Source organism: Paramacrobiotus metropolitanus, unplaced genomic scaffold (genome assembly GCF_019649055.1).
Source record: "Paramacrobiotus metropolitanus isolate TYO unplaced genomic scaffold, Prichtersi_v1.0 Parri_scaffold0000134, whole genome shotgun sequence".
Classification (NCBI taxonomy): domain Eukaryota; kingdom Metazoa; phylum Tardigrada; class Eutardigrada; order Parachela; family Macrobiotidae; genus Paramacrobiotus; species Paramacrobiotus metropolitanus.
In genome coordinates, this window is record NW_026570354.1 from 280192 (window position 1) to 302719 (window position 22528).

The window sequence follows — 22528 nt, forward strand, 5'->3', positions numbered from 1 at the left end:
TTATTTAGAATTATTTAGAATTATTTAGAATTATTTAGAATTATTTAGAATTATTTAGAATTATTTAGAATTATTTAGAATTATTTAGAATTATTTAGAATTATTTAGAATTATTTAGAATTATTTAGAATTATTTAGAATTATTTAGAATTATTTAGAATTATTTAAAATTATTTAGAATTATTTAGAATTATTTAGAATTATTTAGAATTATTTAGAATTATTTAAAATTATTTAGAATTATTTAGAATTATTTAGAATTATTTAGAATTATTTAAAATTATTTAGAATTATTTAAAATTATTTAGAATTATTTAGAATTATTTAGAATTATTTAAAATTATTTAGAATTATTTAGAATTATTTAGAATTATTTAGAATTATTTAGAATTATTTAGAATTATTTAGAATTATTTAGAATTATTTAGAATTATTTAGAATTATTTAAAATTATTTAGAATTATTTAGAATTATTTAGAATTATTTAGAATTATTTAGAATTATTTAGAATTATTTAGAATTATTTAGAATTATTTAGAATTATTTAGAATTATTTAGAATTATTTAGAATTATTTAGAATTATTTAGAATTATTTAGAATTATTTAGAATTATTTAGAATTATTTAGAATTATTTAAATTATTTAGAATTATTTAGAATTATTTAGAATTATTTAGAATTATTTAAAGTATTTAGAATTATTTAGAATTATTTAGAAGTATTTAGAAGTATTTAGAATTATTTAGAAGTATTTAGAAGTATTTAGAATTATTTAGAAGTATTTAGAATTATTTAGAATTATTTAGAAGTATTTAGAATTATTTAGAATTATTTAGAAGTATTTAGAATTATTTAGAATTATTTAGAAGTATTTAGAAGTATTTAGAATTATTTAGAAGTATTTAGAAGTATTTAGAATTATTTAGAATTATTTAGAAGTATTTAGAAGTATTTAGAAGTATTTAGAATTATTTAGAAGTATTTAGAAGTATTTAGAATTATTTAGAATTATTTAGAAGTATTTAGAAGTATTTAGAAGTATTTAGAAGTATTTAGAAGTATTTAGAATTATTTAGAAGTATTTAGAAGTATTTAGAAGTATTTAGAAGTATTTAGAATTATTTAGAAGTATTTAGAAGTATTTAGAATTATTTAGAAGTATTTAGAAGTATTTAGAATTATTTAGAAGTATTTAGAAGTATTTAGAATTATTTAGAATTATTTAGAATTATTTAGAATTATTTAGACGTTTAGAATTATTTAGAAATATACATTTTTTGTTGTACCTGTGTCCGAGTACATATTTTAATATTTAATAATCCTAAGAAGTTTAAGAAATTTTAGAAACCTTAAAATCGTAAACTTAAACTACAGATCTCAGTCAGTATAATACAACTGCAGCCGCGCTGCATAATTCCCATTAATTTATCTTTTTATTAATATCACAATTACTGTATTTATTTTTTAAAGATTTTTTTCTAGAACATTCTGAAATTTTACGATAATAAGCTTCAAACTTTTTTTCTTAATCTCAAGCTTTTTCAAAATCACTTAATGGTAGACGCTCTAGCGCGCGACAAGTTGCATTTTAGGTATGGAAATATAATCAAGAAATTTGGAGTGCAGAAATTATGTCATTTTATGGAAATACCTCCTGACCTTAAAAAATACGTAAAGAAAGTAAAACAAAGAAGTAGAAAAGTTTTTCTAGTAATACCTATCTAGAAAAAGGATCATGATCGAATACGAAATGAAGAATACGTAATGATTTGCGAAACTACTGTTAGTGTGTTGTTGAAATAATCAAAATTCATTATTAAATTTTATTTCGACGTTTTTCAAACGTTAAAATGCCAAAAATATAGAGGCATTGGCCCCGCTGCGCGGGGTCAGCTTTGGAAATATGTTTGAAATGCTTAAAAATATTTTAAATTGTAGAAATTCCAAATTTTGGAGGTATTTCAATAAATATTTCTTTCTAAATAGCTGTACGAATACAATATTCCGAAATGTCCAAAACCAAATTTTAAATTAATATAGATGTGACGCCTTTGCCATTTATGAAGTCCCGTACTTATGAGCATCAATACTTTATAGTTATTGCCAGCTTTTTGTTTAACTTGTTGCTAAGTACTTTGAATCTGTGACGCATGTAAAACAGATTTGCTGCTATTGTTGACCTTTCCAGAACTTTCAAACATATTACAATGTCAGAGTACTAAGTTTCAAAATTTTTCTGTAAATCTCAGACGAATCGCAGTTTTTTCAAAACCACTTATGGCCAACCTACGAGCCGTAACCTATTTTTTAAAATTTTTTATTTTTCGAAAACTTGAATCTCGAATTAGGAGTTAATTTTCTTGGAATAAAGGCGTAGCGATTTGTAAATCTATAGATAGACATCATATGCATATGAAAGTTCAAGAATTGTTGGATACATAGTGTTGAAAGAGTCAGGGCACACAAAACGGTAAACATTAAATCGCTGATGTACTGGTCATTATTTTGTTAATTTGTGGTTTATATACGACACAAATAAGAAAAACGAAGGGATTCCTGGTTCCTGGAAGCCATCTATCTCCAAGGCATGTTCTATTCCTGCGCACCAGCAGCGCCGCCGATACAGTATGCACGTGGGCGCGACCACGTGCACAATCCGCCAACTGTGTTAAGGAGAGCCGCATGTTAAGGAGACCAATCACTCCATTGGAGTGATTGGTTTAAGCCCTCGCCCTCTATCCCACCGGACGCAAACTACGCACTACGGACTTAACTAGTGCTAACAAGTACCACTTTGGTACACTGCGCCTGGTCAAGATATTGGGTTTTTTCACTTCGCGAATGCATCAAGATGTATGGCAAATATATCTCTTTTATATTTCAATGATGGCGTACTAGGTGTTTAATATAAAAGTTTCGTGAAATGTTCGCCATAACTTTGCTCTTACTTGACTACAACGCCTCAGATTCTATGATACTGGGTTGGCTTGGCTCAAGCCATGTTTACCCAGTAAGCGCTATGGCAAAGTTCACCGTAAACTGCCGCACTTTAGCCACGCCCCAGCCTTTAGCCCCGCCCCAACGCGTTAGACCAATTACTCCATACACGCGCGACGGCCAAGATAACCTGTGACGAATGCCGGACAAGCACACAATTCGCGGGTCTAATTTGGAGGACCTTTTGGATTTTTCGTCCCGCTCTTATAACACATCGGCGCAGTGAGAATCTCATATCGGCAAAAAAATGGTCGGAAGCGCTTCTCCGACATCGTTGGCCTTCGAGTTTCGACCCTTCCTGATACCCGCCAGAGAAAATGCCACAACAGCTACATCACCTCCGATTTAGCATCGTAAGTAGCTCAATTAAAGAGCAAATACGTAGTCTCCAGCCGATTATCATAATTTTGCAGAATCGAAATTAAGGCCGACAATTCTTGGTTATTACTGTACTGTAATTTCTTTTTGGGAATGCGTTCCAAGCCGTGATGCCGGCGGCATCGGCTGCTCGTCTTCATTTTCGCGTTAAGACTTTTTCTTGACGGCAGCTGTGGGCGGCTGGCCGTACGACTACGCATAGTTCACACTCCACAGTGGGCACCGGTAGTGCAGGACCGAACAGTGCAGTGCAGGGCTGAACAACGGGAATTCTGCGGTAGCGGAAACGGAAGTAGCTCCGGAAAAAGCGGACAGCCGTGCTGCGGGGCTTGGTGTTCCCACCTTCATACCGATTTGAAAATTTCTCCAATAATACGAACGACATTGCCTTGCGGTTTCTTTTTGTGCTGATTGCAGATTTCATGGGACAACATGGCCCGCGTACGAGACTCAAGGACACTGGTAGAAAATGTGTTCGGACACTATGGTGTATTAGCACGACTACAGGAATTCGGAACCCTGCGCGCTGTCATGATGTCATCCCACAAGAATAACCTAAGAATAAAAATTCTTACGGTGACCGCTTGATGGCGCGCGAGTGGTCATACAGCCAAAGGCGCCCTACGGTGCGCAGGGGACACCGCACTCCGGTCCGCTAACAAACAAAAGAAATCTTAAAATGACAACTCGCTCGGAGCGATTCTAACGGCAATCATGCATCATGGGTTAAGAAAGAATAAATCAATTGTTTGTGTTACTAGTTATTACACCATCGCAGTGATCGCACAAACTTTAGCAGAAAGATTCGTGAATTAAGTATATGAAAAATTAAAATCGCTGCTCTGCATCCAAATAAATTCAGTTTCAATGCATAGTGGCACTTACTGGTTAGTTAGTCTTAGTACACATTTCAGCTGTGAAAGACTGCGGCAACAGATTTCCGGTGCGGAATTGGAAATACAGTATCAATTATTCAGAAAAAAAGAAAACCAGACTATGTAGTTCGGCGCAAATTAAAAACTTGACCCTGCGTAAACAGAAGTTACAGATTTGATAATTTTCAACTTCATCTGAAGATGTTCCAAAATTAAACCCCAAATTGTCGAAAAACGTATCTGTCAACTAACGGTCTGCTGCATGCCTTATATTGCACATGCATTTGAGGCCATAATGAATAGGAGGCCAAATCAAAAATACCGGTCCGTAATGAGACTATGAGTACGCGTCTTTAAACGTTTTGGCACCTCTTGCTGCCATAACTCCCAAACCTGATGTCTCGCGCACCAACGGCTTTTCACGCTAATGTAAACAAATTATTTGGATACGCAGTGCCATAAAACAAATCAAAATACGAAGTATTTCGAAGTGCACACAAGCGAAAGTTTGCTTGCGTCTACACGAATTTTCTGCCCCATGTATCTGTACCTGGTCACTCTCTTATGAAGCTGCCGATTCACTGGCTTGGTACGTTAAGCTGTACTGTCCGGCACTGTGAACAATTCTTGTCAGAATCTGAGCGGTTTCATTAGACTTTTCTATTGTACTTACCCTTTGCAGCGCTTTGGGAACTTGCTGTAAGTAGCGATCGTTTGCAATGGTATTTTGTGCTATGTTACTGTTCATTCGGGAAATAAAGTTTTTACGAGTACCATTCATTGCATCCGAAAATAAGGGACGGACCGAAAACACGTACGTACACATTCAATCTCTGAGTATGTATGTGTGAAATGTGAAGAGAGTAAGTACTCGCCTGTTTACTACCCGGAGAAAGATCCTTTTTTATGTTTTATACAGTAGTCATATCAATGTACATGTACTTAGTATACATATACGGTAACAAGCCAGACAGAGCTACCCTTTCCGACAGTTTCTGTACAGGTCACCTCCACGCGTTCTTCGAAGCTTCTCCTTTAATACAGCAACATTGAACTGCCGATACATGCCGTCGTACAAATCAGTAAATTTAGTGCATTAAGAAGTACGGAACAGAGAACACTGGAACATTCGCGCCAACGGCAGCGCACGTAAAGCGTCGAATTGTAGCCAAACTGTCACTGCAAGAGGATTTGTGGGAAAACGGGTAAAGTGTCCGTAACATCCACTGATTGATTACTACAGTACCCGTTCCAATGCTGCATGTGCCGTACGAGTTGCGAGGAATTCTAGACGGAAAGGTCTCATCCGACCTGCCATGTCTGTAGATACCATCATACCGGCATGTACAACACGAGTCCATCAGTCCAGTATCATTGTATCAGTACACTTTAGTGGCGTATTCTTCGAACTTCGTCAAATACATATAGCTGGTAGCACAATCTCGCCGTATAATTATTACGTACGTACGTCTTCAGAGTGCCACCGTGCAAGCTAACCAAGAAATTATTAATTTTGTCACCCTGGTTAATTAATTTTGCGCTGTCTGATTTTGGCATCAGTTGGTAAGTATTAGAATTTGATTTTTCGGAGCTAGGGAATCGACAGGGTAATCCCATAGCATGTTATGTAATTAACTGTTTCTTTACAGCATATTAATTATAAAATATATCTATATATATATACAGACGAGCAAATGCGGTGTGCACAATAAACTACAACAGTTGTCGCTACAAGTGTCTAACTGTCTGCTGCGCATCGCGCAGAAAGTGCAGTTTAATTTCTTCGAGAAATGCGCTGGAAACGCGATAAAAGTTAACCTTTGTAATACACAGTAAACCTGTAAGAGTAGAATATAGCCCATATATTTGGCAGCTACTGCCTTCGCAAGTTGTCAGGTCTGAAAGCAATCCCAGGTAGTACTAGTACTGATTTAGATGGAACACCGTTGCAACTGCAACTGGCTGGACACTTGAGAGTTTGCTAGCGTCTTGAAAGTGCTTCCGATTTGCACCTTTTACAAGCGGTCAACAGCTTCCGGATGGCCAGAAGAGCCCGGCGCTTTGACGCAGCCGCGCTACTCCATCATGTTGGCTGACCAGTACTGCGACTGCGAGGAAGTCTTGAGTGCGCCGGGAATGCCGCACTCGCTATCCATACCGGCCGGTACTTGTGCCGATTGATTGTATGTACGAAAACTGTATAATTACCCTTATTTGCATTATTTGGGGATCACTCCGCAATTGATAAGCAAGCGCAAGGGAACGAGCACAGAGCCGACCGTCTTTTCACAGGCATTTTATTCACCAGCCACTGCAGTAGTTTGCATCCGCCACAATTTAATGGCTGCAGAGTGTAAACCAATCACGGTTATTATATCATTGGCGACAACATTAAATTTCCCTGCTCGCCGATGTTAAGGTGATATTCACAAAGCGTACGAGCCACAAAGGCAAAACAAAGCGGTTCGCACCGCTTCCGTGTACGATACTGCTCTACTCGCCCAAAACCAGCGCATTATTCTGGCAGAATTTTCATGTTAATATTAATTTCGCCAAAAAAGGAAAAATGTCTGCGCTCAACAGACATATTAAAAGATCAAAATCAGATGCACAAAAGCTTCATAATAATTAGCAGTTGCGTCCAGCGAGTTGGTATAATAATAATTACACTATCATTTGCATTCATGGCGTTCGATGGTGGTTGAAAAAGATACCGTAGCCGTGACGTACCGGTATACGTAATGCGTAAAGCATGTGCAGTATTTACTAGATTACAAAGTACTCACTTGGATGACAATTAAGTATGCAAACTTTACAGTATTTTTTCCGGTCAGCTACTACTTGTACAGATACAGATTTAACGCAGGTTCGTACTGTGCTGGCATTTAATTTGGTGTCACTTGGGTTGGTTGGGCGAGATTGAAATTAGTATGCATCGATTGGCGCTGACAGAGGATATGACTTGTGGTTAAAGTTAGAGCAGCGCAGTAACAGGACATTTCGAGCCGGAATATTTGCACAGATTCTCGAGTAGTCTGCCGCATTCGCTATCTGCGTTGAATTCAAGAATTAACTAAGTAAACCATTGCAGCCCTGTTTGTCTCCGTTGCTGCTTAGTAAATACTGTTTACCTGTGCAGCTTCGGGACATATTGTCAACAGGCGTAATCGTCAACGAGACCGTTTTCTTAAAACCTAGAGTGCGTACACTGCGTAATTATAACATTTCTAATTTCCCTAACCACTGTAAAGTAGGAACGACTTACAGGCCATAATTAAAGTGAGTTTAAGTGACTGTAAATTTAAATTCTGAGGCACGAATGAGGATACGTCACACTGTACCGGTAAAACTGGAATGCCGCCAACGGTTAACAATATACTTACCACAGCTTAACACCTACTCGTATGGAGTCGTACACATTGTATCTCTAATATTATTATTTTGATCATGAAAAGTGTGTGCCAAAATTCGTTGATGCAGTTTCAGAAATGTTAGTTATTATTAATTTGTCTTTTCCTGTGGTTTTTTTATTAATAGACGTATTGACCATGCTGGAGTTGCCGCAACTGCAGACGCGCATTCGTAACTGTCATTCGATGGACTCTATTTCCATTCCACTGGATACGAGTATAATTATACAGATATTCATATTCCCTGTTAATATTCAGTGGCAGATGACCCTGATCGCCATCCATCATTCTAACGGCTGCATCCATTATTGCTGCCTCTCGTCGGCACTGTTTGCTCGACGTCACTTACACTTTCAAATGCTACTACGTAGTTAGCCACGTTGTTTGCGGATGTCGCCAGTGCGATCGTGGACTCCGCCGGGCATGCGCAAACATCGCACCGATGTACATTAGAGTATGAGATTCAAATAGAATTCAGCTTCCGCGGACAGCCGGTTGCAGTGCGAGATAATTGGTTCCCTTTAAATTTTTCGCAGCGCTATGAATTAAAAATGCGATACATTTTGTTTTGTTTTGAAGCAAAAACATTTCAAGTAAATGCGATCCTGATCAGCCTATTTACAAATTCTACGAATGGTAGCTGCATAATTGCAAGTGAAGAAGCCGCGTAAATTACGCTTGCCAAAGACGCTACAGATATACTTGTACATGTACACTAAAGCGTAGGAATAATATTATTTAAATTTTTTTATGACATAGAGGTCTATATTCTGGAAATGCTTTTACTCAACAACAACAACTGCACAGAGCCATCTTTATTGAGAATTCATGTAGAGTTTGTCTGAGAAGAGAGATTCATTCCAGTTTGCCAGTGACCCGGCGCGCCCATTTAAGCGGCATGCAGCCGCAATGGAACGTCGGAGGAGCGCATTACGCGTACATTGCACACAATCCAGCTTTACATGTATACGGAGTGGAGAAAACTGTTCAACCTTGCAATTGTATGTACAGTATGCCGTTTCTGTGTAACAAAATCCGCTGGGTCAACATTCAACAAGATGCCTCGTTTTCGGCTCGGTATTATGTTGCTCTTCTGCATCCAGTCGTGGTTAGAATCATTCAACTGCAGTCCATGCCTTCAATTCCCGGCTTGCAGAAACCGGTTTGTGCCGAACGCTCGTCGCTCGTTGCGGCTAAACACACAGTGCGACTGTTGTCGCTGGGAATGAAATGCTTTCAGTTTCAGCCGGCGCTAGGCTACTTTATGCAGTTGCAGAGTGTACTGCACTGCTACCAGTTGGGTGACGTCAGCGGCTGATTCTCCGATTCGGCGGCGGAGGCGTTGCCGGCGAAGGAGACTGATTTGGAGAGGGGATAGGCTGAGGGGAAGAGCGAGCCGGGCCCGGAGCCGGCGCCGGGGGAGGCGAAGGAAGGGTAGCTGGCTGCGGAATGTGCATGTGCCGAGGAGGCCGTCGTGGTCGCTGCGGCCGCCGCCGCCGCTGCCGCCGCCGTGACGGAGTTGACGCTGACGGAAATGGCCGCAGCGGCAGCGCCGGCCATCGGCTTCCCGTCTTTGACTAGCACCGGGACGGCCACGCGCCGCGGCCCCGGATTCATTAAACTTTGCGTGGCCAGTTCGATGGTCTTGTCCTGCGACTGCCGTTTGTTCTTGTAGCGACGGTTTTGGTACCAGATCTTCACTTGCTGCGGTGTCAGCTGTAATTACAATCTTGTTAGCATTTAATGTGTCGCGGCATTCCACGGCTCTAAACGCACAGACTATCTTTCTTTTTTCTCCTCAAACAGATTTACGTAAAATTGACGTACGATTTGGCACGCTTGAATGATATTTTGATTACTTATGATTATTTGTATATATACGGCACATATATACATGTATATGTACTGTATATATAGATAGATCCGGTATATACTTTTCTACTTGTATATGCGCTGTATAATGTATATATACGTGTATATCTATACACAGTGTATATATAGTGTATGTACATTACGTGTATATATAGTACTTATTATAAACACTATATATTGAACGGTAATTGATACACTTGTGAAAAAGTTATGCGAGCAGGTGAAAGTTTTAATTGTAATTTCGCTGACCTTTAACTGCTGCGCGAGGAGGTCGCGGTCGGGCGCGGACAAGTATCTTTGGGTTTTGAAACGGCGCTCCAGCTCGTAGACTTGCGCCTGCGAGAAGAGGACGCGCGGCTTCCTTCTTTGGCGTTGCTTCAGCAGGCAGGGCTCGTTGCCGAGTCCGCCGTGGTGGTGCAGGTGCGAATGGTGCAGGTGGTGGTGAAGGCCGTCCCCGCCGGATAACTTGCCCTTCATGTCGTCTTGGTGGCTTCCTCTGGAGTCTGCAATTGCACGCCGGTTGGGACTGAGTTATTACAAGTATTTCTGCTGTCAGACTCTAAGAATCCACTTTCTGCGAAAGCTTATGACGCAATGGACTACAGCAAAAGCCCACAACTTAATTATAACATCGCCCGGAAATCCCCAAATTTGTGCTTCAGAAAGCACACCCATATCTCGCGGACAGTTAATATAATCATAACAGTTTATTCAACTGACATATATGCAGAGAGTGCCGTCAGCCATGATGACCATAATTGCCTGTTAATTATCTTTAACGACGAACACTTGTTATAATAATGAATATTGTTACGAAAAACAATTTTTCGGTAAGCCAGATTATTGTCGGAGGAGTGTGGCTGTTGTCACAATACCCGTCCTGAGTCTCGAAGTGCATAGTACAATAAAACCTCAGCATAGTTTAAATACCAAAAACAGTAAATTACCAGAACTGCAGGACATACGATACGATTAATTTTGGAGTGTGCCGATACAGACGTCTTCACTCTACAGCAACTGGTAATGGATATCAGCGTAAGTGTACAAATAATCATGCAGCTGCGTTGTAAGGTGTAATTTCTCTCGTGAACTGAAAAAGACTTGACCTTAGAAGAACCAGGGCTATTGAGCAGACTCTTTATTCACAATATTTGGAAACGAGCATCGCTCACCAAAATACGTTCAAAACTTCAAATGCAAAAATTTGCCCGGTTACGTGTTATTACTAGTAGTATTAGTTTATAAACTATTTATTTATTGTAACTTAAAAGTAGCAAAAATACGTACCTAGTGGCTAGAATTACAATATGTAGAGCAATTAAAACGTGTCACAGCACCGCGTTCTGGCGCTGGTGTAAAAGATACTATTCGCTTATGTAGAATTCATATTATGAATTCTACATAAGCGAAGTAGATCCTACAGATATAGTAACTCCGCGGAGCGTGCCGCCACCCGATGACCTTTGAGGTTATTTATCAATATATAAGTCCTGAGTGTATATGAACACTTCTCATTGGCTTTACCACCATTAGGTTTGTACAGATAAGCTATTAAAGTAGCTCAGAAGTATTCAAGGTTGCTTTGTTGTAACTTGCACATAATCGCCGACTGCTAAGTAATGGAGCCGTTAATAATTACGTATTTCCCCTTTTTGCTGCATCTATAACTGCTATTTTTATAGCACTGCTCTATGTTTTACGGTCTAGTGTCAGCTGCTACGATTAGACTGATCGTTACCCAGTAGTGAGCGAAAATGAGACTGCGAACACGATTAAAATAATTGTATTCTGCGGCTTGCAGTAATTAGTAGTATGTACATTGTGTGGCTGTTGTGTCGCATTTGAGCGCTTTGGAATTCTACCGTACACGTCGATTTAAAATAAAAAATTAATGATAAATAAAGCACTGGATTTTAAATTTTTTCAAATTATGTCTACCTAGATGTTAAGGATTATTAATAATGTACAAAGTACTCGTACGAGTGCGCGCAGGCACTATAATTGTATTAGTAGATGTTACAGCTGGCGATTGCGAACGAAGGTGCGCGAAAGTTTAAATGCCAAGAGATAGAAGGCAAATATTTACTGGCAGTGGCAGCCTATTTACAGTGGCAGAATCGCTAAGACATAGCAGGAGCTGCCTATCAAAACTAGAGCAGCAAAAAGTCCCGCTGCGTCCGTTAACGAGCTTCCGATCCGAAGACAACCCCGCGTTCAGAGCTGAGACCGGTCGGACAGAGCGGGCGGTAACAGTATAGCCAGTCAGCGCCTGCCTTCGCCATTCTCCCGTAAGAACGTGACTGCGCCGTGCAGCTATCTCTCTCCTCAATCCGGGATAAACGCCTACGAGTCTAGGACTGCAAGTGCAAGAGTGCCAGCCGCTGCTGTCGGCACACTGCACAGCGCCGCCACTAGCTGCATTGCCGGCCAACTGTAATTGATCTGGAGAGTTTCTCAAGAGGGAAATTGGATAGAGTCAAGTCGGCAGTGGCTGCATGTTTAAGTAAACAATTGGTTAATAAACTAAACAGCTTGCCATCGGCTCATGCCGCTGTTTTCTAGCCTAGAATCAATATTCCTTTTCCTGTCCAATGCGCGCATAATTACGACACCCGCTCTTCTTGCATATACAGCACGCATATAATGTGATACAGCACAGATAACCCGTGATTTATACGCATTCCATTCGGCTGTTTTGCCGGTCATCTCAGGCCGGCATTTCCATTTTGATTGCCTGAATCTGCGGCATTCAAGTGCGCTTTTTTGCCACTGTTGCTGCTTCATCCAGCTTAGCGCCGAGTTAGCGCGCTGAGACAGTCAGGCCGAGCCTGTTTTGCGTGTGGCGTTGGAGCGTTGACGAGGCGTAATTGATATTCCGGCCGGAATATGCAGTATAGTGAATATACATGGCGCGCGCCAACGTGTTTGTAGTGCGCGCATTACCATTTCTGAGTTTCGGCGTCCTCCTGGTGGAAGCGCGCGCATGAGCACAAACAACTCATAATCAATTCAAACGACTCGCGATTACTATTATCCGCTGTATCGGGCGGCGTTATTCTGTTGACACTGTAGATTACATATTCATACTGCATATTTATTTCTATCGATTTATTCAAATGCCGGGCGCATCAAAAAATCACGTTAGAACGGATAAGAAAACACACGGAAGACGCTGTTGGCGCGCGCCAGCGTAAACGGCTAACATTAATGTTACCGGTGCGTATTCAACTGCAGATAAGGCGCAGCGCTCACCGGTGTAATGTAATGCGAGCGAGGGTGCCGTGTACACTGCACACGGTAGGCAGAGTCATGTTGACATTGCAAAGTGAAATTGGCTGGGATAAGAGGATTAACTGGGTAGGATTATTAAGAGGACCGGTCATTGAACAAATTTCACCACCGCATGAATAAAACAGTCGTCTTCATTCAAGTTTATTATTTATTCTATTCTACTAACGCTACTCTTTCAATAACTGACCGACAATCAAAGAACTTGTAGTCCAACACAGCCAGACCGGTGATGCTGGCACACTGGTGTCCCCTTTCATATATGCATGATTGCGCTGTTGTTGCGTTTTGCCGGGATGGCAAGTACTCATAAAAGTGCTGTAGTGAAATATGTAGTATTTTAATATATCGAAAACATTAACACCATACAACTATAGGAAAGGCACAGAAAATAATTTTGCAGATATTGGACTTTAAATTCCATGCTGGTGAAAACTGCGCTAACTAATCTTGTGCTTTAATTGTGCAAGATTAGTTATGGTTAGTTAGTAATTATGGTTTATCTTGAAGCAAAGGTTACAGGTATAAATGTATAATGGACGATAATCTTCAAATATATTATTGACAATGCTTGACCAAGCACTACCCAGCGTGTAATGACAACCTAGGGATATTTTGAACAAATTGGCTTTATTAAACAGCGTAATATACTTTAATAAAATCTGACGTGGCAAATGTTCTAATTGGTTGTTTTCTCGTATCACCGTCTGATCACATATTCCTTTTTCCACAACTGCAAGCCGTCGTAACTTTATTAATTTGATCTCCTCGTTGAAAATTTGCACTAATTGTCATGCCTCCTTAGATAATTTCTCATTTCTTTCTCATTTCTTTGATTTCTTTGTAACTACTGTAAACTACATAACCCGGCACAGGATTTTCTGTATCAGCATGATTCAAGCGTCTCGACAAGTTTAATCATTTCAGTTAGTGTAAACTCGCGTAAGCGTATTGAGATGTTCACTACCGGAATATTGCTGAAAAAGGTGACTATGTACGACCTTTCGACGCACAGCTGCGGCAGAAGTGGCTTGTAGAATAAGCTACTCTAGATTGTAATAATTATGGCATAATATTATAGTTGCAATTTATCCTGCACACAATAGTTGAGGAAAAAACATTTATGCTGATACCGTTTAGCAACGAGCAAAAATTGGCTGTGTGACCATCGCAGCGACTGTTAACAACAAGCAGCTCGCCGTGAGTGAGAGGCAGACCGTAGCTCAACTGACAGCAACTCTTGCGTTCGAACTGGACGTCGGTAAATATGGAAAATCAGTAATCATGACCTTATCGAGCAAACTCAAGGTGAGGTCGCGGTAAACAACCGCAAGTGTGCATAACGAGACAGGCCGTTTCAGTGTGTAGATGTGGCCAGCGAGATGACATCTCCAACTGAGCGGGCCATCTTCAACTCAAGCGCTATCATGCTGCACGGTGCGCTGGCACTGGCTGTCAACAATGCGCCAGCCGCGACTTCCACACTACAGCTACACAGCCTATACTCTCATGAGCAGGCTTCGTTACGCGTCCTTAACTCTTATGTGTGCGATCAGCTTTCTTTCCTTTACTCGCGGTGCACTTCGAAACAGTTGTCGAGCTGCAGGTTCACTTTGTATTGCTGATAGTGAAGTGGCTCCGTCACGATTTTGAAACGGCGCTTTCTTTTATCTGATAAGCCTAGACTAGGTAGCGTGAATTCCTGTTATTTACTGACTAATTAATAATCAAAACAACAAAGTTGCGAACTTTCAAATAGGTAACCGTTGCCTCTAACGGATGCAGAATAACTTAATTTGTGCACTCTGCGCAGCATTCAGGAATTTGCAGCTAATAAGGCCAAAACCAGTTTTGACGGGCAAACAAGTCTGATAAACATTTGTGGCGCATAACGGTAGCTGTCGATCGCGGGCCTTAATGGAACGTTATTATGAAATGTTTGCTCAAGCAGACAATCACATCCGGCTGAAGGATTCTATCCACCGTAAGCTTGCTCGTAGTTCGTTTCATCGGCGCTGCCGTAGCTGTCTGCTGTGCATTTGCCCTCTTCCACTGTTAAAACCGATTTTAACTGATTTAAAAGCGACACAGCTAATCTGCGCAAAAATGTATTAAGCCGGTGTTGTACGTGGTGTACAGTGTACACTGTACAGGCAAGCATAATATTATCCGCGCACGCTGACTGCCGATTGCGAATTTGCGTGCAGCTCAAGCTCATTCATGGACCGGCCGGTCGCGATTGGCTGTACGCGAAGGCGATCCGCTAACACAGCGAGCGCGACTTCCGTGCGCGCAAATTCAATGGCAGCAGCGGCATTAGCAGCGGCCGTGTGACATTGTGCCTGTCCGGAAAGCTGAAATGCTGATGGATGCATTTGCCCGCACCGCACCGCAACACACAGCTTAATGCGTCGTCAATTCGACACTAATCATCTCAATCGTGTAGGTACATATCGCTTGCTACTTTGTTTGTGTGTCTAATAACTGAACGCTAAGAAGCGTAATCGCTTCATATCCCTTGAATCAGCCAGCTTTGTCCAGACAGCACATTACTGTGCATTAATATCCTATCACTTTTAAGTCCCTTTTGTCATCCGCGTTGCTTCACACAAAACCCGGCTACACGTGCCTGCGTCCCTGTGACCTGTCACAGTTTTTTCAGTCGTTAAAAAGAGTTTCAATCGTTAAACATAATTAATTTTATTAGTGTAAATACAATCCACAATAGCACTTTTCAGCTAAGGATCATAAAAAAATTAAACAAATTCAGGTTACTCGTCCGGTTCCAGTAACATAATTTAGAATGGATTACGTGTTAAATCATTTCATAAAGGATAAAGCATCGTGCTTTACTTAAACAACGAACACATTACCTTGCACAGAAAATCGAACTGCACATGCTTGTACAGATACAAACGTTCGACAAGCGTTCGACAATATTTTTCAAAATAAAGTTGACCATGGCTTGTCATCAGTGCTATCGGCATTCAACAGAAAACTGAATTTTTGAACGCAGAAAGGAAACCTTGATGCCGCATGTCTGACTGATAATTACAGTAACAACTAATCGGTCTCAGAAAACTTCCAAAAGTTAAATTAGCGCGCACAATAAGACATTGACTGATTGCTTTGCCAAATAATGCTATGACTTCCTGTAGTAAGTTTGAATAAAAAGACGAGGGAATAAATCTGCCGCTTCTTAATTTCGGACTTAGAAATTCGTTCATACTGTCAGTTAAGCTCATAACTGGACTTACGCTTCTCGTTGGCGTTGGCGTTGCCGCTGTTCTGGCTGGTGAGTTCATTGATAAGGGCCTCGGCGTTGAGGGCCGTCGTGGTGGGCGGCTTCAGATCGTAGAGCTGCTGCACGTGCGGCGACGTCAGCGGCAGATGGGCGACGGAGGAGCCGGAGGAGTGCCCGTGCCCGTGCGCGCCCATCATGCCCGAGGGATGGGCCGGCAGCCGGCCGCCCGCGCCCAGATAGGCGCCACCCGGCGGGTAGGCGCAGTTGAAGGCGCCGGCGTTGTTGTTCATGGGACTGCCGTTGACGCCGGCGTACGGGTACTGGAAGGAGGACGCCGCCGCGCCGTACTCCATGCCAGCGTAATTATGGGCCGGGCCGTGGCTGCCGGCACCCCCGGGCGGCAGTTGGCCGGGATAGACCGGGAAGTCGTAGCCGGCCGCGGCGGCGGCGGCCATCTGGTAGGCCGTCATGTTCTGGTGCTCGGCGGCCAGGATGTTCTTGACGGAGAAAGTGGAGCTGCAGTTGTTGGGGTGGTTGAGATTACTGCCGGCCGTCATGTTGAAGTCAGCTGACGATAAGTAGTCCATTGCGTCGCGCAATTGAGGCAATCATCGACTCAATAGGGATAAATGGAAATGAGCGTCACAAGTGAAGTGCCGGACATATGGATATCATTATGGCATTGTATTGGGGATAATCATCAAGTACTATACAGACATATAGATAGCCAAGCCAAACGAATAGTCACAAGTGCGCTTTGGATGGGACTGTTGAGAACTGAGACTGTTCTGCGGCGATCTGACCACTTGGCTTTGATAAGTAGTTGCGGAATTGAATATCCAAACACAAACTCCACGTAACGTTAACCAACAGCAATAATTCCACCCGTGTGCGCGTATGTACTTTCAAACTCTACTTAGGCCGGAGTAAGGTAATAATCGCTCACACTGCCACTCACCGACAGTTGCAGTTTAGTCCATGCATTGTTACTAACGTACGTATACGACACAGTCACACACATAGTAATAATATGGCCAGCATGAACAACTGTTGGCACTTTTCCCGAGGTGCACTGCACTTGAAATTCAACATTTCCACATCCAATATTGTCGTGCTCGTACGGCAGTTAAAAGAGGAGACAAGTCAGATTCGCTGCTATCTCTCTGCTGCAGCCTGCCGCTGTTGCTCCATCTAGACCGTAGAGCAGCGTATGCTTGACTGGCGTTACGACACAGCATGCCGGATTGGATTGCTAATGCAAATACTTGACGAATGGTGAGTGAGTGAGTAGCGCAGAGCCGAAATCTATTTGCAGTTGGCCCACTACGGAGTACATATTCGCACACACACTGCACAGCTGCCCTCGTGTACAGAATGATACGCTCTTCCATCGCCGCTGCAGCCGCTCCATCGTCTGAAGCGTTTGTCCAGCATATCACTCTTCTGCGCTGCGACCAATCAGCAGTGCCGGCAACTACCGCCGACCAGTTCAACTGGCTGCGCTCAACATTACACCCAGTTGGACATGCAGTGCCGCTGCAATGGTGGGCTGTTGCGTTTGCCAGCGTACGTACCATCACACAGCCCTGTAAGCGTCGTGTATATTCGGCGGATTGTATCTCGCCATAATGAATCGGTCTTACGTTTTTTGCACACTCTGGCATTGTTGGCAGTTAGTTCAACCGAGAAAGTTCGCGGTAGCACTATCTAATTATCGCAAACAGCATGCCAGTTGCTGCAACGGTTTCCAGTACGAATATTTTAATGGTCTGCGACCTTGCCGGATCCCAGAAATTACTAACTCTGTCGGAAAAAACTTTACCGGAAACGGGCGAGCCATCGCACGGTAAACAGTGACTGAGCCTAAGAAACCGCTGGTCTAAAGTTGAAATCAGAATACATATAAATATAGCTTCCGGTCGGCTTTGCGCTGTTGTCACAACACACCACTGAAGTACGAGGCGACTCGTACTTTGTCTAAGACAAAGAGTTATCACGCGTTTTAACTCAATTTTGTTTCGCAGGTTCTGAGGTTACAGTATGTATCATACGGTAAATTCGGTATTTGTGCCTCTAGTGCATGGATCGCTTCCTGTAAACGCAATTCTAACATATTTCGAAACCGCACAGCATAAACTGAGTATTGATGACATTCAAAAAATTTGATTATTAAATTTGTTGAGAACGAGACATTAACAGGGACTCTCTTACCACTACCAATCTTAAAGCGGTGCAGTAGCGCGTGCTATACACCAACTCTTGTATCTTCTATCTTGTCCTTATATCTCGCAGACACAGTGATAGATAAGGCGCTGCGGTAGACCGCACATTTATCTTTCCATCCAACAGTAAATCAAGCCGTTCGTTTTACGTAATAATTGTGAAGTACTCCTAGAGGAAAACACTTTTCTCTACAAAAGACTTTGTATTTTTGTGGTTGTATGATTGCTGTACTTGAGTAAAAACCAATAGCAATCCAGAGGTCAGCAAAGTGCTTTTTCCACTCTGAATTATTATGCAGACAAATGGGATGAACTGATAAATATGCGTCATAAACTGCCTTACGGCACTACCGATTTTTGCTGCTTTTCAGCCTTTAAAATTCGGTCATTTCAAGTAGTAGCCGAAGTGGTATCATACGCTCATTTTTGATATATTGACCCTTGTGCCCAATAAAAAAATATCACGGCATACGAAACCAGCGTCATAATACTGAGCGCAGTCGATGTTCACTTCGCTACGCCGGTTAAATAAAAGCACCTTATTTTGAGCACTTACTGTACTACTTGGTGACCTTACTGCCCCTTTCCCCTTGGCGGAGAGTCCGCAAAACATTCTGCATGCTCACCACTAATTTTGCGGAGATTCGCAATCTGTGGGCGAGGTTAGTTGGAGGGGAAGGCGATGAGGAATTCGTGATCAGTACGGAGACAGCTACCATCCAATTACAGCGGAACGATACAGAGGTATTCATTCTGGGTTGTTGCTCGCACTAAAGAACGCAAACTGGCCTTAAGTGGTGTATAATAAATACATACTCTAATTAATGTACAATATAATTATCCGCATAGTTATTATAAGGGTCACTTGGATGTCTGTACGTCTATGCATTCGCTGAGTTCCTTGGCGCATATACTGTAAAGCGCAGGGACTTTGCAGGTCTGCATATGCCTCGCGAAATTTCCGGGCGCATAGCGGACCACTTATATCTGTACGAGTATAAACTGACAGATTGGTATAATACAGTAGTATTGTGCGTACATACAGTCTGTACAGCACAGATTGTGTGTGATGTGACATAGCAACTAGCAAGGTATATTATTGTGAACAGCAGCAGCGTAATAAGCTGCCAGTATGACTGTGAAGAGCTGAGTGAATAAAATAATTAACTTTTTGAATACGTGACAGATTGTTAACGAAGATGTTGTCAAAGGGTGGGAGTAAACTACAGACAGTCATTTACTTTATACTGCATGACGCGACATTAAGGGATGGTGAATCCGCAGAATCACCCGCACTAGCTGTCGGTTCCTTTGACCCCATGCCTAGAGCGGTTGGTCCAGGGGGTTTCCGTGTCCCTTGATATCCTGTAAAGCCAGGAATATTATTCCGTGCTCTGGGCTTTGAGACGCTCGGACCCTCCGGACCGGAAGCTGCCCACACGATTACGAAATTCGGACAGAAAATACGCCAGGAAACCGGCGAGAAACGAGCTACGGAATATCTTCACCAGCAGATCAGCATCAAAATCCAACGAGGAAATGCAACATCGATCATGGGGACAGCGCCGATGGGAGCGAATTTACAGTATTACAACCAAATTTTCTCTGTGATTAAACCGCCTCTCTCGATAGATGCTTAATGAGTGACTGTTTCCAAAGCTATTCTTCATTGTCAAGTTTTTCTTATGAAATTGTATAAGAAAGAACAAAATCCTGTAAATATTGTAGCGGTTAATAGTATCAGGGCTGTGGCGCTGTGCACTTCTGTAAGCCGTTCTGTTTGTTTTTTGGTCCATGTTACGGCCACGGGACAAATGTCCCAAATCAAAGGACACTTAGAAAATTGTATAAGTTTTTCTTATTTATAAGTATAACTGTATAGGCCAAGTATTCAAAGTACACTTCCTTCCATTCATATAAGTACGTACAGTATATCTTACACTAAGGTAGTATTGTCCATTTATACCTACTAAATTTCTACTAAATTTGCGAACTCTTATCATTGATTCTTCATTTGCGGAATTCCGGTTTGAAAATGTGAAAGTTGAAATACAATTTTGGTGACCACTCCGTACACACCCTTTCACACCCTTTCACTCCGTACACAACCTTTTGCACTACCTTTCATTCCCTGCACAACCTTTTTGCGCTACCTTTCATTCCGTGCACAACCTTTTTGCGCTACCTTTCATTCCGTGCACAACCTTTTTGAGCACTACCTTTTACTCCGTCCCCAACCTTAATCTGCGTGCACTATCATTTATATTTTATTTTTTCACGTCACAGTTATTTCTGGAACTGCCGCTTTTTTGTTAGCAGCAGTTATTGCTGCATATTTCAAAGTATCATCGGCAGTTACAAAATCGAATTCCCGTGAGAAAATAATTCTAGGCGCCCTTGAGCCGTTTCCTTCGCAGAGTCTGGAGTCTGGACAGTGGTTTCCTAGCTTGACATAGTGCAATTTTCGTTTTCCGAGCTGGATATAGTGCAAAAGTATTAGAGAAAATGCTCCAGATTACCATAAGTATACATAAGAGATCAAAAAGCTTAAAAGAACTTATTGCAGTAAACGTTTGATAATACTTTTACTGATCGTGGATTGGTAGTGTACCGAGTGAATGCCTGAATGGTAGTGTCAAAGATTGTGCACGGAATGAAAGGTAGTGCAATTGGTTGTGTACGGAGTAAAAAGGTGTGTACGGAGTGGTCACCTACAATTTTTCCAACTGTGCTGATCACTGTACTGTAGATTTATCGTTTGTGTATGTATGCAATGATTGCTGTGCTCCAGTACATCCTGACTGGTGACATACAAGCGCCTGTGGAGCGATTCACACAAGGTTTTGAGGGCATCATTTTTTGATTTACATCGACAGTATCCCGCAGTACCACACTTACGCAACGCCACGCTTTTTTTGCAGCCGGTATTCCACCGAATTTTTGCAGGATCTATCATTTTCGGACGACAGACCGACTGGCCAGACACAGGACGGACATGGTCACATGGACGAGGACAAGGTGGACGAGGTCAGGAGCTGGCTGGACAAGGACATGGACAAAGGACATGGTGAGAGTGTCCAGTGGTTTGGTTTGATTCTGAGCCATACAGAGCCTCCATTGAACCATAAGCTAAAATTTAAACAGCAAACTCAAACTGGGCGACCTTTTTCGGTCGCCCAGTTTGATGGCAGATAAATTTTCCTTCATCACGAATGCAGAAGGTTGGCGTGGGCCGCGTGGCCGGCGCGGTATGTTTTAAGGTGCAGCTGTACGCCGCGTATTCCCACTCCGAAAAAGCATCAGCATTGTCCAAGGATATAGCCAATGAGGCACTTCTTCGCACATTTCCCACGATGTTAAAATCTCGTGAACAAAGAACACGTGCGGAGAGTTGCCGACTTATGTCTGACAATAAGCTGCTATGAAAATGCCTTTAAAGTGTCGACTAGCTTACAAATGCATTGCTCACATGAGTTAATCGACGGAAGCGTAGCGCAGGTCTTGTACCTAGTATGTTTAGCGATTATGGAAAATGTGGTGTCCGTCCGTCGGTCACCGTCACTAAATGCACATGCGCGTGTGTGGTATCCCGTATCCGTCCGTCGCGGTCACCGCATGCATAGGCGGAAGGGCACACATGCACTATTCGTTTATACAGTATTCACGGATTGTGGTAGCCGTAGTGAATTTTCTTTGGTACCGATGGCCTTTCTACCTATGCTCAACCATGCAGGCGTTTTGCTAGAAATACTTTCCAATGCCTTAGCCCGCTCGATGGGAACGCACTACAGGGTCTGGTACAGAAAAGGTTGTACACTGCTCGATGTGCGAGGAAATGTATGCGGCGAAGTAATGGTAACCTAAATTATGCCCATTGCCCGGCCTTTTCCTGATGGATACGGTTTTGCAGCAGTTGACGGATAGCGCATCTAAAAGCGGCACAACGAAGAATTCGGCCCATACTGCAGATGTTGCCCTCAAGGTTTTCCAATAATGCGCACCGCTTCCACTGTCCTAGCGTCAAAGAGTTAACCTTTGGCGAGAATGGTGAGGTGACAGTTCAACACGGAAATGGTGATTTCTAAATCAGTTCATGATCTTTCCGTCTGAACACCTAAACTGTCAATCAATCTATGAGCGTTAGTAGCGCTCGCGGTTTTGGTACAGCCCTGTCCTTACGAGGGAAGGCTGGTCCGTATCGTCCACCTAGCAGTTCATCGAAGCAGGAAGGCTGCCATTCAT

At 42.1% G+C, this 22528-nt stretch overlaps 1 protein-coding gene across 2 annotated transcripts; it reads right to left on the reverse strand.

The window, feature by feature from the left end:
- Positions 1-8474: 8474 nt before the first annotated feature.
- On the reverse strand, positions 8475-19261 carry LOC129598985 (homeobox protein Nkx-2.1-like). 2 transcript variants are annotated; one of them, XM_055497084.1, is made up of 5 exons: positions 19117-19261; positions 18913-19056; positions 16078-17600; positions 9782-10035; positions 8475-9376 (listed from the first exon to the last, which is right to left on the reverse strand). In XM_055497084.1, exons 3-5 carry the CDS (start codon positions 16649-16651, stop codon positions 8951-8953), a joined length of 1254 nt encoding a protein of 417 aa, XP_055353059.1. In that variant the 5' UTR covers positions 16652-17600; positions 18913-19056; positions 19117-19261; the 3' UTR covers positions 8475-8950. The 2 variants fall into 2 exon arrangements, with proteins under 2 accessions (XP_055353059.1, XP_055353058.1); XM_055497083.1 differs by having other exon boundaries at positions 18913-19261.
- Between the last annotated feature and the right edge of the window lie 3267 nt (positions 19262-22528).

Bases quoted from the DNA above. Each gene is read 5' to 3' on its own strand.
- LOC129598985 (XM_055497084.1), bottom strand. From the start codon at position 16,651: ATGGACTACTTATCGTCAGCTGACTTCAACATGACGGCCGGCAGTAAT. The intron at 10,036-16,077 runs GTAAGTCCAGTT...GTGCAATTGCAG, and splicing joins CGCCAACGCCAACGAGAAGC to ACTCCAGAGGAAGCCACCAA. The intron at 9,377-9,781 runs GTCAGCGAAATT...TTGTAATTACAG, and splicing joins TCCTCGCGCAGCAGTTAAAG to CTGACACCGCAGCAAGTGAA.